Here is a 23,012-nt window from a genome sequence, read left to right on the forward strand (position 1 = left end):
CTTTGCTCTGGAACTCCAGCACATTTCTGTTTAGTAAATGGAGAACTGCTCTCCTTCTGCCCCTATTTCTTGTTGAAAGACCCTGAAAAATGACTCAGCCCCTCTGGCCTTGAAGTTGATGCTTCTCACAGCATTAGGCAGGCTGTTATTCGTTATGAGTGGTGCAACATTTGGCACCCATCACTGCTGATAGAGAAAGCATCCAGTCACATTGACATCTGGAGCTTCTTTTTCCAAAACAGCAAAAACAAATGGACAGCCAAATGTCAGAGACACTTGATCTGTGCCCAGGGTTCTGGAACTTTCTTCTAGTCAGTTATTTACTTGGAATGCCAGTCTCAAGATAAGGCTAATTTTTGAAAATTTCAAAAGGGTCTCATGAAATAGGAATCCCAGTAATAGACTTGGCTGTGCTGTGAGCATCAGAGGTTTCTGCTAGTTGCATAGTTATCAGTTCCTCTTAGACCTGCTTCCAGATATTAAAATTTTAGAAGAATTAGCAGTTCTGGAGAGAGTGACATTATTTGCAACAGGAGCTCCTTCAACCGCTTCAGTTTCTCTTCTGTTCCAAACCACAGTGCATGTTATCATTTGTGGGGACACAGCTTCTCTAAGTTCTTTCCAGTTCTGTATGGTTTTTCTGCTTTTCAACTTGGTAAGCAGCCTGTAGGTTGTTTTAAGACATTTCAAAGGATCAATGTCTCACAATATCTCCTGCTTCTTTTTTTTTTAACTATTTTATATTTTATTACACTTAAATAAAACAAAAGCAGAACCCTAATCATAATGGCAGGTATCATTTTTATTTCTCATTAATGGGAAACTCTTCTTGATGTTATAACATGATAATAGTGACAATCAAATATTATCTGATGATGTAAAATATCTTAAAAAGTTAATAACTTAAAACTTGGGGCACCTGGGTAACTTAGTCAGTTAAGCGTCTGCCCTCAGGTCAGGTCATGATCCCGGGGTCCTGGGATCGAGCCGAGCCCCGTGTCGGGCTCCCTGCTCCACGGGGAGCCTGCTTCTCCTTCTCCCTCTCCTCCCTCCCCTTGTGCTTGCACTCTCTCTCTCAAATAAATAAATAAATAAAAGCCAACAACAACAACAGCAACAAAAACTTAAAACATCCCCCTGCTATGGGTTAAATTTCAGGAGGAAAACTGAAGGGAAAATAAGTCACTTTTAACCCCACTTTCAGAGATACCAAGGCCAGTGAAACACAATGGTCAATGAGCCAAAGGTTAAGAACCTCTGAACTTACTTTATTCCAAGTATTACCAAGACCACCCACGCTGATTATTGAATAATTATTATTGAATAATATTTACACTGTTATTATTATTGAATAAAGTTTCTGTTTACACTGACTTGTAGGACCACTTTATGTTTTAAGTTCTTATTACTGCTGTCTTCTGTCTTGGTGCCATCTGGTTTAGTCCACGACTTCGCTGTCATGTTAACACTTCACTGTTGTAATGTGTAATCTGTTGTAAATATACATTTTAGAGTGTGTTTAAATACCTGGTAGAAATAATTACCCACGTCTCCATTCTATTTTCTTTGCAAAATTTTCTTGACTAGTCCCACTTTTTAAATTATTTTCTGGGCTCTAGAATTATTTTGTTAAATTAAAAAAAAAAAAGCTCTTTTTTTTTTTTTTTCCTAAAGAGAGAGAGAGGAGGGGAAGCAGGGGAGGTAGCAGAGGGAGAGGGAGAAGCAGGCTCTCTGCTGAGCAGGGAGCCCAATGCGGGGCTCAATCCCAGGACCCCGGGATCATGACCTGAGCCGAAGGCAGACGCTTAACAGACTGAGCCACCCAGGCACCCCTAAAAAAAAAAAGCTTTTTATAAATTAGATTGAATGAGATTAAACCTGAAAGTTAATTTGGGAAGAATGGAGATATCCAGTCTTTTTATCTGGACACTTAAAGTTGCCCTCAGCTTGCTGATGCTCTTTTCATTTTTTTTTTTTTTAACATTACTTTTTCCTCTGTATTTCATTTTGGATAGATTCTATTGCTGTGCCTGCAGTCTTATTATTTTTTTTCTCAATGCCTAATTTTCCATTAATTCTCTTCAGTATATTTTTCATCTCACCCTTTGTAGGTTTTCACTTCTAGAGGTTCATTCGGGTCTTTTTTATATCCTCCATGTCTCTAGGTAACTTTATGAACATACAGAATACAGTTAAAATAACTTTTTTATTGTTGTTAAAGATTTTTTTATTCATTTGAGAGAGAGAGAGCGTGTGTGCGTGAGAGACTGAGAGCATGAGCAGGGGGGAGGGGCAGAGGGAGGGAGAGGGAGAAGCAGGCTCCCCACTGAGTAGTGAACCTGACGTGGGGCTCGATCCTAGGACCCCAGGATCATGTCCTGAGCCGAAGGCAGACGCTGAACACGCTGAGCCACCCAGGCGCCCCTAAAATAACTTTTAATGACTCCTGCTAATTCCAACATCCATGTCAGTTCTGGGTTGGTTGTGACTGAATAATTATTCTCTTCACTATGGGTCACGTTTTCAAGACTTTTAATCTTTGATTTGATGCCAGACATTGTGCATTTTATCTTGTTAGGTGCTAGATATTTATGTATTGTTATAAATCTTCTTGCTTTGTTCTGAGATGTAGTGACTTAGAAATAGTTTGATTCTTCTGGGTATTGCATTGTAATTTATTAGGCAGGTCCAGACCTGTGCTCAGGCTAGGGCTAAGTTTTCTCCACTCCTGAGTCAGAACCTCCCAGTAATCAACCCAGTACCCTGTGAATCTGGCTGGAGGGAGCATGTGCTGGTTCCAACTCTGTGTGAATGCTGGGCACTGTTCCTTTTCATCTTTTCAGGTGGTTCTTTCCCCAGTTTGAGGTAGTTCCCTCACATATATCTGATCAGTGCTCAGCTCTGAGAATCTCTTTCTGTGCAGCTTTCTCTACTCTGGTACTCTGTCCTATGAACCTTAGGTCCCTTGGTCTGTCTGGACCCTCAGCTCTGCCTCCTCAACTCAGGGAGTCCACTGGGCTATGCCTCAGTGTCCCTTCTCTGCACCAGGGCCTGGAAACTCTCTCAAGGTGACTTCAAGCTAAGTTAATGATAAGATTCACCTCCTCTGTTTCCTACACCCAGGGATCACTGTCCTTTGCCTGATATTCCCTGTTTTGACAAGTGTTGTTTCATATATTCTGTTTTTCTTCAGGTTGTTTTAGGTAGGAGGTTAAATCCACCCTGCATGCTACTCCATCTTGGCTGGAGGAAGAAATACTCAAAGAAAATTTTATTGTGCCTTTACTTTCTTTTTTTTCTTTTTAAAGATTTATTTATTTGAGAGAGCGAGAATGAGAGAGAGAGAGAGTACATGAGAGGGGGGAGGGTCAGAGGGAGAAGCAGGCTCCTCGCTGAGCAGGGAGCCCGATGCGGGACTCGATCCCGGGACTCCGGGATCATGACCTGAGCCGAAGGCAGTCGCTTAACCGACTGAGCCACCCAGGCGCCGGTGCCTTTACTTTCTTGATCACTATTTTCCTGCTTATTTTCCACTTTCAAGTGCTTGTTAATTTAATCTGGGATCATAGACCCAGCTTTCTAAACATAATCTTATAAATCTTATAACTCTTCTTTTCAAAAAGTTTTTTCTTCTGTATTCAACTTTGTAATCACATATGAGAAATTATATATGTTGATCTGTATGTTTAATTATCTTTAATGTTACCAACACTCCTTTTATTAAAAAGCTTTGCCATTCTTCAGTTCCTAATTTTAATTAATCTTTCAGTTGGTTGCTTCATATTTTAAAGCAGTTTTCAGTAGAGGTCCATAAATGATGAGGGTTTTTTTTTTTTTAAGATTTTATTTATTTGAGAGAGAGAAAGAGGGAGAGAGTGTGGGGGGAGGAGCAGAGGGAGAGGGACAAGCAGACCCCATGCTAAACCCAGAGCCTGATGCGGGACTCAGTCTCAGGGCCCTGAGATCATGACCTGAACCGAAACCAAGAGTCAGGTGCTTAACTGACTGAGTCACCCAGGCTTGAGGGTTTTTTTTAAAATACTTCCATATGAAAGAATATCTGTTACCTTCAAACATAAATAATAACCTGACAATTCTTGCCAAATCTCTTCTCCTCAAGATTCTATACACATTGCTTTATTGTCTTCTGGTAAGAACCATCACAGCAAGGGTTTGCCTGCAAACAAAAAGAAAACTGAGATTCTAATCTTGGTATCTGACAAGGTAGAATTTATGTCGAAATTAGTGAACGGCATAACAGTGGGGATGGCGCAAATGATTCCTTCTTTGACCTAAGTATTTAGACGTGTGTTACTTAATTTACAAATATGTTAGGTTTTCTGTAGTTATTGATTTTTAGTTTAATTGTGTTGTGGTCAGAGGATCTACTTTGTATTATTGAGTCTGTTTAAATCTGACCTTGGCTCTACATATGATCTTTCTTGGTGTCTGTACCACGTGAACTTGAAAAGAATGCATATTCTGTAGTTCTGAGGTATAGTGTTAGGTTTTTCTTGGTGATCCAGTCAGAAAATATTTTGTTTTAGTAGGTGAGTTTATGTATATTGCCATGACTGGTATTTTTATTCCTAGCTTTGTCGTATTGTTTTATGTTATATTTACTCTTATCTTTGACCTTTGATGTTTTTGTTCTTTTAATATTTAGAATGATTTATATGCTATTCTAGTGTTCACCCTTATCCTAGACGGTCCCTGATTTATGATTTTTTGACTCTGTGATGGTGCGAAAGTAATACACATTCAGTAGAAACCATACTTCCAAGTTTGACTTTTGATCTTTTTTTTTTTTAATTTTATTTATTTATTCATGAGAGACAGAGAGAGAGAGAGAGAGAGGCAGAGGGAGAAGCAGGCTCCCAAGGAGCAGGGAGCCCGATGCGGGACTCGATCCCAGGACCCTGAGATCACGACCTGAGCCGAAGGCAGACGCTCAACCATCTGAGCCACCCAGGCGCCCTTGACTTTTGATCTTTTCCCGGGCTAGTAATACGCGGTATGATGCTCTCTTGTGATGCTAGACAGCAAGCCACAGCTCCTAGTCAGCCGTGCGATCATGAGGGTAAACAACCAATATGCTGACAGCCGTTCTGCTTTCCACTTGCAGTACAGTATTTATTAAATTATATGAGGTATTTAACACTTTATTGTACAATAGGCTTGTGTTAGATGACCTACCCAACAGTAGCCTAATATGAGTATTCTGAGCACATTTGAGATGAGCTAGGCTATGATGTTCCATAGGTTGGGTGTATTAAATGTATTTTCACCTTATTATATTTTCAATTTAAAATGGGTTTATTGGGACATATTCCCATCACAAGTCAAGGAGGATCTGTATATAATTCTCTTAGTCTTCCTTTTTTACTTAGGTTCTACTATTTGGTTTGTTAGCCTCAAATGGCATCTTTGACTCCCACTTATTACCCATAAGGAAATTAAGTAGTGTATTTAACTCAACCCTTTCACATGTCTCTTCCAGTCTTATTCTTAGTTGTATTATTTCTACCTGGTCAGAGCATATAATATATAGAATACTGTTCTATCCTCATTCACAATTTTGTTTTAGTCTTAGATCTACATTAATATATTCCATGCTAACCACTTCTGAATTTCTAAAATGTTCTCAGTTATCTCTTAGTTGGAAGAATTAATTCTTTAAGAGATTTCTCAGGATTCTTTGAATTCTTGAGTATTTATTAAAGCATTTTCTACAACCTTGATAATTGAAAAACAGTTCAACTGATACAAAATCCTTGTCTCATACTTTCTTTCCTTGAATTTCTTGAAAGTATTACTCCACTTTTATTTTTTTTTTATGATGCTGTTGATACATTTAATGTCAACATGATTTTATTTTTTTCAAGTAACTGGTCTTTTTGCCTGGAGGCTCAGAAGATTTGTATTATTATTCAGATTTAAAGTCTAAGACTTTTACTAGCTCTGTCTCAAAGGGGACCATGTATATTCTTAGATATACAGTGAGTTCTTTCAATCTGTATATTCAGATCTTTTATTTCAGAGACTTTTGAATTATAGTTTCAAATATATTTCACTCCCGCGTTTCTTCTTCAGGGACTGCAATTATAAATATTATTGAATTTACATATCCTTTGCTTCTCTCTGATTCTTTTTCTTTATTCTGAATTATTTTCTCTCTTTTCATTTTTATTCTCTATATGCCTCATATACTTTCAGTTATATATACTATCCCTTTATTTCTGAGATTTTGTCTTTCCTTTGTTTCTTTCCTTAGTTCAGTGTTAGAGTTTTAAATTTTTTGATTCAAGGTTTTTTTTTATATTGGCAATCGCTGATTTAATTATATTTACTTTATGTTGATACAGTTTTCTTCTGCATTGTGGTGCTTTTTTTTTTTTTTTTTTTGCCATAATAGAGGCAATGTTTTCACTTGCCAAAAGTTTTGAATTCTCATCTCCTATTTTTTAAACTCCTATGGTAACTTTATTTAGATACTGGGTGCTTTTTGTTGTTCATGATTTTATATGTCAGCTTTTCCTGGACCTGTAATAGCAGGCAATCTATGGGGGTGGACTTTTGATAGTTTGATTCAGTTCTTAGTTCAAGAACACCTTCTTCTACTGCTATAGTGAAGTGCCCTTTTAAAAATAAATGTTGCCTCTATCTTTCTGGTCTGCCTTCTTGTGATTCTGATACTAGGTTGTTTCAGTAGGACTCTGATCTTTTCTGTCTTCCTTTTTTTCCCCTTTACCATTCACTTTCCAAAAGACACCTGTTCTTCAGCTGCTCCTGTCAGAATTGGTGCCGCCTGAGACCACCACTCTTGTCCTGCACACTGTCCAAGCCCTCCCTTTGGTCTCCTCAGGGTACGGTCCTCTGATCCACTTAATATCAGACCTGTATCTCAACCTTTTATCCCTCAGGGTGGGGCCCTCTTTTTCTGGGGTTATTTTACCAAGTGCAATCTGAGTCCTTCCCCTCCTGGGCCCCCTCACCCTCTTTAGCATGAGGCCAGCCTGACTCTGCCCTAGTTGACACTCACACTGACTCTTCAGGTCTCAGATGATCATTTCCTCACAGCCACCCAGGTTTTAAATACGGTCAGTCTCCCACTTATGTTGTAGGCTTAGGCATTGGGTGATTTTCTTTTCTTTTCTTTTCCTTTTTTTTTTTTTTAAGATTTTATTTATTAATTTGAGAGAGAGAGAAGGAGCAGGAGAAAGGCAGAAAGAGAGAGAAGAGAAGCAGACTCCTCACTGACCAAGGAGCCCAATGCGGGGCTCGATCCCAGGACCCTGGGATCATGACCTGAGCCGAAGGCAGATGCTTAACTGACTGCGTCACCCAGGCGCCCCAACTTTCTTTCATTTTCCATATGGTTTCTAAGGAGAATATGTAGAGAGATTAAAATTTAGATGGCCATCTTTATTCTCTGGAAATCTGGAAACTCACATGTTCTTAGGCTCTTTCTCCAGTTTAAGAAAAACAGCCCTAGGGTGTTATATGCAACTAATGAATCACTACATTCTGCCCCTGAAACTAATGATACAGTATATGTCAACCGAATTGAATTTAAATAAAAAATTTAAAAAAAAGAAAAACAGCCCTAGAAATTATAAAGAAGCATTATAAGTGTGGTTGATGAAATAAGGATGGTAGGGAATTCTAACCAGTAGCCCTGCATTCAAAGACTGCCAACTGAATATATATGTGTTTTTAAGTTAAAGCAAAATATTTAAGGAATGGTGTGTTATTTTTTTTGATTCTCTACTTTACCAACCTTTTTTATAAAACAGCTTCTACTCTGGGGTGCCTGGGTGACTCAGTTGGTGAAGTGTCTGCCTTTGGCTCAGATCATGATCCCGGGGTCCTGGAATCGAGTCCCTGCATCGGGCTCCCTGCCTAGTGGGGGGTCTGCTTCTCCCTCTCCCTCTGCCCCTCCCCCACACTGTGTGCTGTCTCTCTCTCTCTCAAATAAATAAAATCTTAAAAAAAAAAAAGAGCTTCTACCCTAAGTCCACAGTACATAGCACTCTAGGTGTTGGTTCAGATTTGGGGTTTTTTTTTGGTAAGGTGACTTCCCATGCAAGGACACTACATGTTATGCCTCGTTTCTTCTGTTTCCTCTCATGTAGTCTAGTGTTTGCTGCCTGGGTGGACACAGGGAGTGATGTAACTGGGAGTGAGGGAGGAAAAATGTGATGGGCTAGTTCTGAAGATGGTTCATGGGAGATCATTGCCCATTTTTTCTTTAGTGTGATCTCTGAGTCCTATAGCTAGAGGTAGACAAAGCGAATCCATCTTTTTTCTGTTTTCTTTGGGATCAGATTTTGATTCTTACGGTAGAATCCAAGAATATGTTGTAATCTCTTCAGCATTGGCATTAGTGAAAATCCCCTGGAGACTTTGGCATCTGGTCTTCTCTTTAGTTTCCAGTGCTTTTGCCAGTTTTCATCTTTTTGTAATTCTTTATGGGTATTATCATGGAAATTGTAAGAAAGTCATATTAGGCCCTGCTGGCTTGGCTTGATACTAACCCAGAAGTCCCACCAATTATTTTTCAGTAATGAATAGGAAAAGACTATATTTAGGGGAGTGATTCAGTTATTCTTAATAATATTACTTCTTTCTTAAGTAGCCTACTTTAAAAATTTAATAAGATTTCTTAATTAAAATGTCCGTGAAAATAATCTTTCCATATAAAGCTCTATATCAAATGAATTTAAGTTATATATTTCCTCACCAAATTTAGTCAAAATCTTATAATTCCCATGCCTAAACTCTTTATTCATGGTTATGTTTGCAAGTTAAAATGGCTTTTCAAGGAGCATGGGATTTACACAAACCTTATATCACTGGGCCCATATAACGAGGAAAAGAAGTCCCACCAGGAATTTCACTGGTACCGTTGACCCTTGAACAACACAGGTTTGAACGGCATGGGTCCACTTATACATAGATTTTTTTAATATACAGTGCAGCACAGTAAATGTATTTTCCTTATGACTTTCTTAATAACATTTCTTTTTTCTAGTTTACTTGATTGTAAGAATACAGTTTATGATACACATAACATACAAAATATGTGTTAATCGACTGTTTATGTTATCCATAAGGGTTCTGGTCAATAGTAAGCTATTAATAGTTCGGTTTGGGGGAAGTCAAAACTTGTACTTGGATTCTTGACTGCCCAGGGGGTCAGCACCCCTAACCCTTACATTGTTCAAGGGTCAACTGTCTAATGGCTACAAAATGTGAACTCCTGTGGTTAGATCTGGTTCAAATCTTATCTTCTCCATTTATTATTTGTGTGACCTTGGGCAAGTTACTTAAGAGTTGCAAGCATCCAGTTCCATCATGTGTAAAATGTAACATCAGCAGTACCTACCTCATAGGCACTTATGTGAGGATTTAGTGAAAGAATATGTATAAAACACCCAGCACAGTGCCTGGAACACAGTCATGACTCAGGAGCTAGAGGTGAAGATGGTAACAGTGATGACAATGCTCACAAAGAGGTAAAAGGATGGACATTACTCTGGGTGTGTTTTGAATTTTTTAATAAGTAATTTTTTTTTTTTCAAAATTTCTTCTCAGGAAATATCATCATGGCTATTTCCGTTTCTAAAAATTTGATACTGCTTTTCAGGGTGTGTCTTTTTATGACAGATGGTCAGCAGCTAGTGGTAAAATGAATATGGAATATAATAGCATTTCATTTATTTATGGGAAATATTTTACTGCCCCACCCTTCAACTAGTTGGAAAATGAAAGTCAAAAACTGGAAACTCTATTTATAAATGGACAGTGCTGTGATCTCAGTGTCTGAAACTGTGGACTTTTAGAAAATATTTATAGCATATTGGAAACTAGTCACTGATCAGTGTCTTCTTGCCCTGTTATTTTTAAAGCTAATCCAGAGAATATGAAATTTGAGGTAGATTAAAATTGAATACTAAAATGTCATCAAAGATAATTAACTTGGGATGCCTGGGTGGCTCAGTCAGTTAAGTGTCTGCCTTCAGCTCAGGTCATGATCCCAGGGTCCTGGGATGGAGCCCCGCATCGGGCTCCCTGCTCAGCAGGGAGCCTGCTTCTCCCTCTGCCTGCCACTCTCCCTGCTTGTGCTCTGTCTCTCTGTCTCTCTCTCTCTGATGAATAAGTAAATCTTTTAAAAGAGATAATTAGCTATATACCATTTTATATAAGTTTTTAAGAGAAGAAGATGGAGAAAAGGATTCTCTCTCTCGTTAATAGAGGCATTTGAAGTTAATAGAAATATTTGGTAATGGAGTCTTGAAAATAAGCTGAATGAATGGAAACATAAGACATTCAAGGAGATACGGAGGCCATGTCTGCATCTTACTAAGGAGACAATTTAGCATAGTGGTTAGAAGTGAAGAATTCAGGAGTCAATCAGAAACTCTGCCAGAGGGCGCCTGGGTGGCTCAGTCGTTAAGCATCTGCCTTCGGCTCAGGTCATGATCTCAGGGTCCTGGGATTGAGTCCCGCATCGGGCTCCCTGCTCCTTGGGAGCCTGCTTCTCCCTCTGCCTCTCTCTCTCTCTGTCTCTAATGAATAAATAAATAAAATCTTTAAAAAAAAAAAAAAGAAAAGAAACTCTGCCAGAGTTTCAAATCCAATTCCATCCCCTGCTCAACCACATGATCTTGCAAGTCATTTAACCGCTCTGTGCCTAGGTTGTCTCTATGTCAAGGATTCAATATGATAATACATGTGGAGCATTTAAAATGATATGTGGCACATAATAAATGCTCTATAAATGCCTGGCCAAAACCAAGAAACCCCCAAATAACTCCAGTTTGGTTGTTATGGATATGGATGAAACATATCCATTTCACTGGTTTAGAGATGGGTCTCTGTCATTAAGTGGTCAATGTGAACAACATATTATAGTTCTTTTTCTTTACATAATTCTTTGTCTACTTCACTGCCATAGTCATTCAGGTAAGCTGGAGTGGGTAGTGAGCATCGTGCAGTAAGGATCCTTGAACAGTCCCATAGGTGCCCACCTTAAGAAGCTAATTAGAGAGTGCTGCTTTGTTCCTATCACCCTGGAGGCCGAACATTTGCCATAGTAAAAACCCACACTACCTTGCCATAATAAAACAAGGTCATTGCATGAACTTGTGTGATTATTGGGAAAATCATTTCCCATGAACATCATCAGTCATCATTCAGAGATTTAAATTTCACAAATGGAATCCACAGTCTAATGAAGATAGTGTTGCTCGTACAGCAAACCATACCATATGCTTAATCTGAAAAATACGGAAAATCCCTAGACAGCAGATGACACTGTATCTTTTTTATATGCTGTTCATGATGAGTAGACTATGTGACTTAGCTATATTTGACACTGACACATTTCTAAAACGAGACTCTCACATGGGAGGGAATATTGTAACATGTCTTAGAAATTAAAGTTATAACTACACCAGTATATTTCATGAGGGGAATTCTTGCCAGCAGGAAGAATGGTTGGGAATATTAATGTTTCCTTGTATCTACATATTATTCTTATATCTGTGTCTCAGGTTATAGTCTTGTAATTGTGGTTATATTATTTCCATGTCTGTAGAATCAGGATCCACATTTTGTAATAAATGGTGTTCTTGTTTTTAAGCTACCAGCTTATTCAGCACTTATATCCCAAGCTTTATGTATGTGTGCTTTATGTATGTTGCCTCATTTAATTCCCCTAACAACTCTGTAAGTGGATACTTTTATCCACATTCTGCTGGTGAAGAAAAAAGGGTTTATAGTTTATATAACCTTGTGGACTTGAGATGCAGACCCTGAAAGGCTGGGCCCTTAAAGACAATGCCGGACTGCATGTGAGAGAGTGAGGCCTTCAGAACTAGTCGGGAGGAGGACCATAAATTACCAAAACAGTTAACAGTGTCCACTTTCTAGTACTTGGTTGTATGGAAATAAAACTTTGGAAGAGTATAATGTACAAGTAATCATGAAATGCTGCAATATTTGTAGCATTACCTGTAAATGCATAGATATGTACAGAAGATAGAAGCTAACACATGTTATAATATAGCAATAATCAGTCCCATAAGCATTAATGAGTTTGATGAAGCCACTGTTTATTTGTAAGATTGTGATCACACAGTTGATGTTGCTGAAAACTGTCATGAACATGCAAAGCACTTTTTTTTTTCCATCTCACTTCGGTACACTTAGCTTTGAGGAAGAAATTGTGTCATATGCAAAAAGAGATGTGTTCAAAATACTTATATCCCTATAAAGGGGCAAATTAAAGGGACTGATTGTAGGAAGTTATCAATGGTTTTCTTAAGATACTTTCTGAGGAACTAGGACTTCCTTTCAAGGGGAAGCCATTATCATTATACATGGGCTTATTATGTAAGTGTCCTAGAAGCTAGTCACCAATCTTTTCCTCTGTAGAAGAAAACCAAGAATTTAGAACATATAATCAAATGTATTGACTTCATATAACAAGGCTCAAGATTAGTAATTCTCACCCTGAGCTGTGTGTTAGGATCAGCTGCATTTGTGACGAGGGTACCAAGATAGTTCAATTGGGAAAGCATAATCTTCTCAATAAATGGTACTGGAATAACTGGATATTCAATGCAAAAGAATGAAATTGGATCCCTACCTCACAGCATACACAAAAATTTACTTAAAATGGATCAGAGACCTCGGGCATCTGGGTAGCTCAGTTGGGTGGGCGGTTGACTCTTGGTTTCGGTTTGGGTCATGATCTCGGGGTCCTGGGATTGAGCCCCAAGTCAGGCTCCATGCTCAGTGGGGAGTCTACTTCAAGATTCTCTCTCTCCCCCTCTGCCCCTCCTCCTGCTTGCTCTCTCTCTCTCTAAAATAAATAAATCTTTTTTAAAAAATGGATCAGAGACCTCAGTGTAAGAGCTAAAACTATAACAATCTTAAAAGAAAATGTAGGAGTAAATCTTTGTGACTCTGGATTAAGCAGTGGTTTTGTAGATAAAATACCAAAAGCAACAAAGGAAAAATAGCTAAGTTGTATCACATCAAAATTTTAAACTTTTTTGTTCTGCAAGTGATACTATAAAGAAAGCAAAAAGACAGCGCGCCTGGGTGGCTCAGTTGGTTGGGCGACTGCCTTCAGCTCAGGTCATGATCCTGGAGTCCCGGGATCAAGTCCCGCATCGGGCTCCCTGCTCGGCAGGGAGTCTGCTTCTCCCTCTGACCCTCCTCCCTCTCATGCTCTCTCTCATTCTCTCTCTCTCAAATAAATAAATAAAATCTTAAAAAAATAAATAAATAAATAAAAAATAAATAAATAAAAAAAAAAGAAAGCAAAAAGACAACCCAGATAATTAGAGAAAATATTTACAAATCATGCATCTGATATGGGAGTTGAATCCAGAATATATCCAGAATATATGCAACCCAATTATAAAGAGACAAATAGCTCAAATAAAAAATGAGCAAAGTATCTGAATAGATATTTCTCCAAAGAAGCTATACAAATAGTAGATTTTCATATGAAGATGAAAATGTAAGTCAAAACCACAGTGAGATGCCACTTCATACCAACTAAGATGGCTATAATCAAGAAGACAGCCATTAACAAGTGATGATGAAGATGTGGAGAAAACGTAATGCTAAGTGAAAGAAGCCATCAAAAAAGACCACATATTCTATGATCCCATTGTTTTTTTCTTTTAAGATTTTATTTACTTACTTGAGAGAGAAAGAGAGTGAATGAGAGAGAGAATAGGAGCAGGGGCAGAGGGAGAGGGAGAAGCAGACTCCCTGCTGAGTCGATCCCAGGATCCTGAGATCATGACCTGAGCCGAAGGCAGATGCTTAACTGCTTAAAGGACTGAACCACCCAGGCACCCCTCTATGATTCCATTTATATGAATATATAGAATAGGCAAGTCTGTAAGAACACTATAGATTAGTGATTGCCTTGGGCTGCAAGGAGCGTAGGGAGAGACAAACTGAAGGGTAGCTGCTAATGGATACACAATTTTTATTTAACAGGGGAGAAAAATAATGTAAAATTAGATTGTGTTGATGGTTGTACAACTCTGTGTATATACTAAAAATATTTAACTGTACACTTTAAGTGGGTTAATTGTATGATTTATAAATTGTATTTTAATAAAGCTAGTTTTAAGGAAATCAGCATGGGTACTTTTATAAATCTATGTGCCCAGGCTGAAGCGCATGTCGGTGAGATCACTCCCTTGTGGTGGAATCCAAGCATCAGTATTTTTTAAAGCTCCCCACGTGACTGTATTGTGTAGCCAAGGTCAAGACTCATTGCTCCAGAAGCAGGTCTAAACTACATGAGTTTCTAATTTAGGAAACTCCAAAAGAGTTCCGGTCCCTTGTTAGAGGACTCCAAGAGCCTTCCTCCAATCTTGCTACTCAAAGTGTGGTCCTCAGAGCGGCAGCAATAGTACTTCCTGGGAACCTGTTGGAAATGCAGATTCCAGGGGTGCCTGGGTGGCTCAGTCGGTTAAGCGTCTGCCTTCGGTTCAGGTCATGATCCCAGAGTCCTGAGATTGAGTCCCACATCAGGCTCCCTGCTCAGCTGAGATTCTGCTTCTCCCTCTCCCTCTGCCCCTCGCCCACTCTCTCTCTCTGAAAATAAATAAATAAATAAAATATTTTTAAAATCTTAAATTTTTCTTGATTACAATAATAATATATGCTAGTTGTAGAGATCAAAAGTCCTCAATAACCTCACCCCACCCATCTGTCCACTCCAGTTAAGTTTGGTGTATATTTTTCCGTATTTCCATAATTACTTCACATGTTGGTATGCATCTTTTAAAAAAATCTACCCAGAGGGCGCCTGGGTGGCTCAGTTGGTTAAGCGACTGCCTTCGGCTCAGGTCATGATCCTGGAGTCCCGGGATCGAGTCCCACATCGGGCTCCCTGCTCAGCAGGGAGTCTGCTTCTCCCTCTGACCCTCCTCACTCTCCTGCTCTCTGTCTCTCATTCTCTCTCTCTCAAATAAATAAATAAAATCTTAAAAAAAAAAAAATCTACCCAGAGATATTTCTAAAATCCATCATTTTCCAAAAGGCTAGCCCCAGGGAATTGGTACATGGGCTAATCTGGGGTTTTATTTGTATTTTGAGGTGAAGTAACCCAAGATTTATGGTATTTTATTCAGTTCCCTAAATGTACATTTGGTTTCCTTGATTTATTTAATAACTTGGAGTGACCACCCAGGTGCCCTAATGCTCCTAATGGAGTGACTAAGGATGTTTGGTCATTGTTTTAATTACTAATCACATACTGTGTCTTCTTGCCTCATATAAGTAACAACATTCTTATCAAAATGTTCTGATTACTACATTTTAAAAAGTAGTGTCACAACATACTTAAGAGAACTGGTTGTTTTTTGTTTTGTTTTTGTTGTTGTTCCTGTTTACATCATGGTGATTCTACCTCTGAAGATTTTTCCTAGCAAATGATCCGTCACCAGGATTACTCACAGACTCCAGTATTCAAAATGTCATCTCTTAAGTTTCCTTATTTTGAAATATCTGTAACTCTTCTGAATAATGCAAAAAATATGAATGAATGAATAACATAACAGAGAAACTCTTTCTAAAAGTTATTAGAAAAAGATCCTTTATTTAACTGTGCCTAATGCTTTGGGGTATCCCAGTGAACTATGCCTTTAAAGACAAGTGGTTATGTACTAATATCTTGGCCCTGAAATTTTTGGGTCTTCTTTTGAATTGAATGAAAATTCATTTAACAAAACAAAATTGTTTTGTTTTTCTGTAGTCCAGAAAAATTCTGTCTTTATTTTCAAGTTACCTTAAAACTTTAACATGCGAATTTTACTTAGCTAAATCTGAATTTCATCAGTAGTATTAACTTCTGAACAATATGAAGACTTTATAAAATGCATTCATTCTGATTTCTCCTCCTGACTTAACTTGCTATTATTATCATCCAGATTTTAACTCCACTTGCATTAAACCCACAAATTCGGCATCATCATCATCATCATCCTGTTTAGATTTTCTCACATTCACCATTTTGTTTGCTAATCATCCCTTCTTGCATTCAGAGCTTCTGGAATCAAACCCTAGTTCCTGTCATTTTGGACTGGTTGGCAGTCTCCAGGACAATCAGATAGTTAGTTGCCTCGAGAGGAAAATGGGAAGAGTCCTGGGAAATATGACCCCTCTCCCCAACAATGCTGCCTCCTGTGCCCCCATAACTAGAGACATCCCTGTGTATTTCCTCCTACCCTCTAATTAGCGTTTTATGGAGTAGAGAAGAACAAGAAAATCTGATAGGATACTGAAGTTAAATACATTCAATTTGAAGAGCTGTCATGTTTTTCTGAGATCGTATTCTTCCTACCCTTTTTGCTATTAAAATTATCTTTATTTTAGGGGCGCCTGGGTGGCTAAGTCAGTTAAGCATCTGACTCTTCATTTCGGCTCAGGTCATGATCTCAGGGTTGTGAGATGGAGCCCTGAGTCTGCCTCTGCTGGGCATGGAGCCTGCTTAAGATTCTCTCTCTCCCTCTGTGCCCTGCCCCCCACCTTAAAAAAAAATCTTTATTTTATAATATAATGGTGATGGTAATTGAAGTTTGGGGTTTTTTTAATTAATTAAATTTTGTTTTAAAATTTTTTTACTTGGCATATACAACATCGCCAATCACAACCCAGATGTTTTGAAATTTTATGGATCTTGAAATCCCAAGCCACTGCTGTAGACAGCTACCTGTGATTTTGAGTGTGGATATTGGGTCACCTGAAAATATGCCCTCTTGGTTACATCAGGGACCTTAGTGGTTTTTCAGGTGTATACAAATCCTACAGTGTTAACAGTACTTTGCAACCTTTTATTGGGTTATCAAGCAGTCCTTAGTACTCCCAACGATTGAAATCATTTTTTACATAAGGCTGAGTCTATAATAGCAAAATGTCTTGGGAACATCATGCACACCCCGCATATATCTGGTGATGTTAATGTTCTCATTTTTTTTTTTTTTGAAGATTTTATTTATTTGAGAGAGAGAAAGAGTTGAGCGGGAGGGAGAGGGAGTGAGAAACTGAAGGAGACTCCACGCTGAGTGCAGAGCCCAATGTGGGGCTTGATTCCATGACCTCAAGATCATGAGGCCTCAGAGACCTGAGCCAAAACCAGGAGTCGGACGCTTAACCAACTGAGACACCCAGGTGCCCTAATGCTCCCAATGTTTTAAGAACACCATTTTGAGAGTCACATGATCTAAAATTTGGCCAATAACTTTGTCTGCCTTACTCATGATGTAAGGGGTTGGACTGTGATCCCCAAGTTTCTTTTCACCACTAACGTAGGTTATGATTGTAGTTTTGATGCCACTATCTTCGTAGATGTTCTTTCCTCATCTCCCTGTGAATGGTCAGTATGAAGCCTGCACAGAATGACTTGAGTTCTCATTTCCCTTTGTAAACAATGGTCATGTATAAATGCAGCCACAGTGTTTATTGCAAAGGGTCACAATTAAGAGTATTGTTTAATTGTCATATGCTTGACACTGACAGTCTTATTAGATGTTCAGTCATTACTATAATGTAGACAAATAATTATGAATTAAAGATGCACCAACTACAGATTTTAGAGATCTCTGAATTCATGACGAAGTTGTTAATTGGCAAGCTTGTTATTTCCTGTAAGTACAAGGAAAGGAAGTATTAAAAGTCATCGTATTAATTTGAGAGAGGAAATTAACGTTTCCTAAAAAATTCTCTTCTAGTGAAGGAAGCCCGTCCCCCAGAATGGAGCTGCTGCATAATATCGACCCAAACTTTGTGGATATTTCACCGTGTGAGTACCTCATTTATCGCTACTAAACTCAATCTTTTTAGCTCGCAAAAACATTTTTATTGCCTGGTGTGTCTCCAGCCTCACTTTCTCCTTTTCCACTTGCGTTTGCTGTCCGGATAAACAGTTTTCCATAACACCTGTTGCACTGACCTCCCTGTGGCTTTGGTGCCACGGAGGGTAAATGCTGTTCGTGGCCCTGCCACTTACTGGCTATATGACCTTCAAGCCATTTCATCTCCCTGCCTCAGCTTTGCCATAGGATCTCAGAGGCTCCTGCTCACTGGGAACGTCATGTTGTTGTTGCTCTCTTCTCACCTGAGAGCTCCAGAGCCTTCTTCCAGGAAACCCAAGGTCAGATAAGCCACCGCATCATCTGATGGAGCTGGCCAGGTGCTGCTCAGCACCTGCTGCGTCTCACAGGTGTGACTTCCCTAGCAATCCTGAAAGTCATTTGGCTTGATTTTGTCTCCTGCCTAAGTGGAGCCATAGGTAGCCCCATTAATTCCTCAGGGAAAGAGGCCGTTTGTGCTCTCAGATCACCACAGGTTTCATAGTCCTGTGTAAATACCATGCTAGTGGCCCTATGAACCCTAGCCTAATGGGTTTGGGTCTGGAAAAGCCTTAGCTCTTAGGCCCTTTGTCCAGCCTCCATCATCAAGCCTCTTCTTGAGACTCCACAAAACAGTGCTCTTCCATTCCGTTCATTCCCTTGGGTGCTGACATCCGTCCTTTCTAGACATACTGCCTGCCACCCTTTCATTCATTCATTCCATTGTTCAGGCTTTCCTGACTTCCTTGTCCTCTCCAGTCTGTGCCATAACCTGCCCCAGGATTTCCCTGCTCAGACAACAAGCCCACAGTGGTTGTGTGTCTGCAGGCTCTTAAGGCCCCACTCACCCCACCAGCCGCCTCCAGCCCAGTCCTCGCCCTGCTCGACACTTGCCTTTTCCAAGCATGATCGTCATGTTTTGTCTTGAATATGCTTTTCTCTGTGGCTGAAACACCTTTCCCTGCCCTTCCACAATTTTTCCTCATCCCTTAAAACTCAACACAAATGTCTCATGTATGTGAATGCTTCTTGGAACCCCAGAAAGTCCTTCCTCAGCATCCTTTTGTATGTATCTGTGGGTAAAGCCTTCAGCAAATTCTCTTGTATGTGCCTTCATATTCCACCAAGGTGAGAGCTCCTGGAAGTCAGGATCTAGGTCTTATTTATCTTTTCATCCTCATAAGTTAACACGAATACCCAGCACTGGGCAGGCTCTCAGTGATGATTACTTGATGACTAATGGAAGAGTGCTGGGATAGAATTAGGACCAAAGTGGAAAGGAAAGGGCCTGAGGCAGGTCGAGATGGCTATAGTATGGAGAAATTGCTGTTTCTATTGTAGTAACTTAAGTCCGCGAGAGAGGCAAGGGTGGTTATAGGTCTATATGGTAGCCACTAGCTATATGTGGCTTTCAAACCCTTGAAATGTAGCTAACTGTGAATTGAGATGTGCTGCAAGTATAAAGCACACATTGGATTTTGAAGACTTAGTATGAGAAATGTGAAATGTATCATAACATGTATTTACTCGTTGAAATGGCAATATTTTAGATATGTTGAATTAAATTTATTATTAATTTCACCTGTTTCCTTTTCCTTTTCTATGTGGTTAATAGATAATTTAAAATTACATGTGAATTTGCATTGTACTTCTATTAGTCTAGAAGGATTGTTCTAGCAGGTGCCAGGAAGTGATTGGATCAGCTGTGTAGGAAGAGCACAGACCCGTGACTACTTACTGTGGCCATGACATCCATGGTTTCTAACCTTTTCTCTGCCCCAGCATACCAAAGGGGTGTGACACATTCTAGTCTAGAGCAGTGATTCTTAACCAGTGATATCAGAATCTCTGGGGGTGGCCAGAACGGAAGAGGGGAGGCAGGAAGGGTTTTTAAAACTTCTAGGTAGTTTAATGCACCGCAAAACCCAGTATGACATCCAAGGATGTGCTGAAGATGCTGCGCACATTGTAATGGTTGTCAGCTGTCCTTACTAAGTTCCATCTACAAATGAAAAGGCGCCCCCACTCACCAAGCTGAATTGTTCTTAGCATCAGAAATGGGGGGGGGTGCGCCTGGGTGCTCAGTTGGTTAGGTGTCTGAATCTTGGTTTGGGCTCAGGTCATGGTCTCAGGGTCATGAGATTGAGCCCTATGCTGGGCTCCACGCTGGGCATGGAGTCTGCTTAAGATTCTCTCTCTCCTTCTGCCCCTCCACCCCCCACTTGCGTGCGCGTGCTCTTTCTCTGGAAGGAAGGAAAGGAGGGAGGGAAGGAGGGAGGGAAGCTTAAGTTCTGTATTTCCGTGTAACCCGGCCACAGCCCTGCTGGCTGCCTGCCATGGTTTTTGCTACCTTTCCCACAGTGCCCCAGCTCAATCCCAGCACAGGCACAAGGTTTCTCCAGTATAAAAGTTAAGGAGGGCATGGAAATCAGAATAGAAAATCATTTTAATTTTGCCACCCATAGTTTATAAGGCCTTAAGCAAGTCCCTCCACTTTTCTTTGCCTCAGTTTCCCACATATTGAATGACGGACTGACGATGACCCTTTACTGCTGTCCCAAATTCAGGGACATTTTCTGGCCTTCTGCTGCCCCCACCCTCTCCTTGAAGCCCACTCCTGGCCTCCCTGTTGGCCTTCCCTGCCAACCAGGGACTCTTGCTCTGACTCCTGCTTGTAACGATGGACATTTTCCACTGTTGGCATCAACATAGAACCACATTCACTGTTGGTTCACAGAAACAGGGCATTCACTTCTGTCTCTGCCTACAAGTAGCAAAGTGCCCCTCCTCCTCACATACATGCAACACCTTGGGCTTTTCTCCCTAGTTTAGTTTTTATATTCATTTCAATCCACTGTGCAGCAGAAGCTAAAAAAAAAGGAGAGCTATCTTTGGGGACCCACTCCTTCACCAGAGGATGATACCAGCTCATTTCCTTTTCTATGCAGTTAATTGGGGGGGGGGGTTAAATCTAACTCTAAGAAAATATGTATTTATAGGACAACAACCAAGTCTGTGAAGATTGAATTAAATGATGTCTCAGGTCCCTCCCAGCTTCAATATTCTGTGGGTCTCTGTAGAAATAGGATCTCAAAGGAGCAAAACTGCTGACTCAGTTTCTCTCCTTTTCCACCCTGTGCACATTAGTAAGCAGTGATGTAGCCAAAGGCATGGTTGTACATAGATAAATACAAGTGAAAATGTTAGAAACATTATAAATGCTAGAGTAATTTGAATTGTAGGATTTTATTATTACTACATCCTGCCCACTTTTCTGATGCCTGGTCTAAAACATCACTGCATCAATCCACTTTTCTGTCTGCCCTCTCCCCTTTAGTGGGTCTTGTTGGGGGTTGTGGACCAGTGTCTCCTCCTATCATGAATCAGAGGAGCAGGCATTAGACGTTTCCCAGGGGAGCCCTGCCTTCTAAGTAGTACCACATCCCCTCAGAAGCTGGCCTTTTGGGGTTTAACAGCTCTACGCTCTCCCTCTTATTCTTAGAGTACAGGGCACCCCCAGAGGCCCTTCCTACTGGTAGAGTTGGGGCTTTTTTCATGGCCGCATACTCTTGGTACATTGTGGGTTGGGTATGAATAATAAAGATATTCCCAGAAGACTGGGACAGACACAGGCACACACCAGAGGTCATAGGGTTTCCCATAGACCAGGAGATTATGCAGTAAAGGATGAACGGTCTCAAATAACCACAGATCACACCCATTAGAATGGCTGCTATGAAAAGGAAAGAAAGGAAGAAAGAAAAAAGGAAGGAAAATAAGAAGTGTTGGTGAGGACATAGAGAAATGGGAACACGTAGGCATGTTGGTGGGAATGTAAAATGGGAATGCGCTGTTGGTGGGACAAAGGGACAAATAAAATGTGGTACACGCATTCAGTGGGCTACCGTTCAGCCTTAGAAAGGAAGGAAATTCTGGTGCATGATACACCATGGATGAACCTTGAGAACGTTTGTGGAATAAGCCAGTCACAAAAAGACAAATACTGCATGATTCCACTTAAACGCGGTACCTCGTATAGTCAAAATTATGGAGACAGAAAGTAGAATGGGGGCTGCCAGAGGCTGGAGGGGACGAGACGGGGAATTCGTGTTTAATGGGTGTAGTTTCAGTTTTACAAGACGAAAAGAGTTCTGTGGGGGGATGTGGTGAAGGTTGCACAACTATGTGAATGTACTTAGTGCCACTGAACTGTACATTTAAAAACAGTTAAAATGGTAAATTTTATTTTTTTTACCACAATTCAAAATAAATAAATGTAAAATGTAAAACCAAAGAAAAGCATAGAAATTCATGAGGCCAGGGTCTGTATCTTTTTCATTTACTGCCGTATCCCCCGTGCATAGCACAGAGCCTGCCGTCCTAGTCATTTCTCGGCAAATACTTGTTAATGACTAATAATAGATCATCGGGTTAAAGTCATTGTCTTACTGTCTCTTAGCCTTTCCTGAACCTAAAGGACCTCCTGAAAGGCAATTCACACCCACCTTTTAATCCCTGAACTTGCATCTTACATTTTGTTCTTACATAAAAATAATTTAATTAAGGGCGCCTGGGTGGCTCAGATGGTTAAGCGTCTGCCTTCGGCTCAGGTCATGATCCCAGGGTCCTGGGATCGAGTCCCGCATCGGGCTCCCTGCTAGGCGGGGAGCCTGCTTCTCTCCCTCTGCCTCTGCCTCTCTCTCTCTCTCTCTGACTTTCATGAATAAAAAAAAAAAAAAAATTTAATTAAAATTAGTAAGTGGCTAGTGACCATTAACATTATCATATACAGATGCTGGAAACTACTTATCCAGTTTATAAATGCCCACCCTCAGTCTTGCCTGCATTGAAAATATCAGCCAGAAGAGAGGATGTGGGATTTCTCTAGATCTCTGTGAGAGACAAACATTATAAAGCCCCTGCCTGTGTGCTCGGCTCAGCCTGACTTCCCCTCAGAGTCCAGGGCCCTCCTCCTTCTTGCTCTTCTCTCTCTTTGTGCTCCCCTTCTTGGCAAGTTCCCTTGTATTGTTTCATTGCTCAATGTCCTCTCTGTGCCCCAAATCTGGCTCTGCTTTTATCTCCACCCCACCCCTCACCCCTCACCCCTCACCCCCGTGACCA

At 40.2% G+C, this 23,012-nt stretch overlaps 1 protein-coding gene across 1 annotated transcript in view; it reads left to right on the forward strand.

The window, feature by feature from the left end:
- ARSB (arylsulfatase B) overlaps positions 1–23,012 on the forward strand; it is a 165,753-nt gene that overhangs the window by 83,394 nt on the left and 59,347 nt on the right. Inside the window, exon 6 of the mRNA XM_081826682.1 lies at positions 17,772–17,842. Within this exon, the coding sequence (XP_081682808.1) occupies positions 17,772–17,842 (71 nt within the window). The remainder of the gene's footprint in view (positions 1–17,771; positions 17,843–23,012) is intronic.

The sequence above is a fragment of the Leptonychotes weddellii genome, chromosome 7, assembly GCF_054177405.1.
Source record: "Leptonychotes weddellii isolate Sample4059 chromosome 7, ASM5417740v2, whole genome shotgun sequence".
Lineage (NCBI taxonomy): Eukaryota > Metazoa > Chordata > Mammalia > Carnivora > Phocidae > Leptonychotes > Leptonychotes weddellii.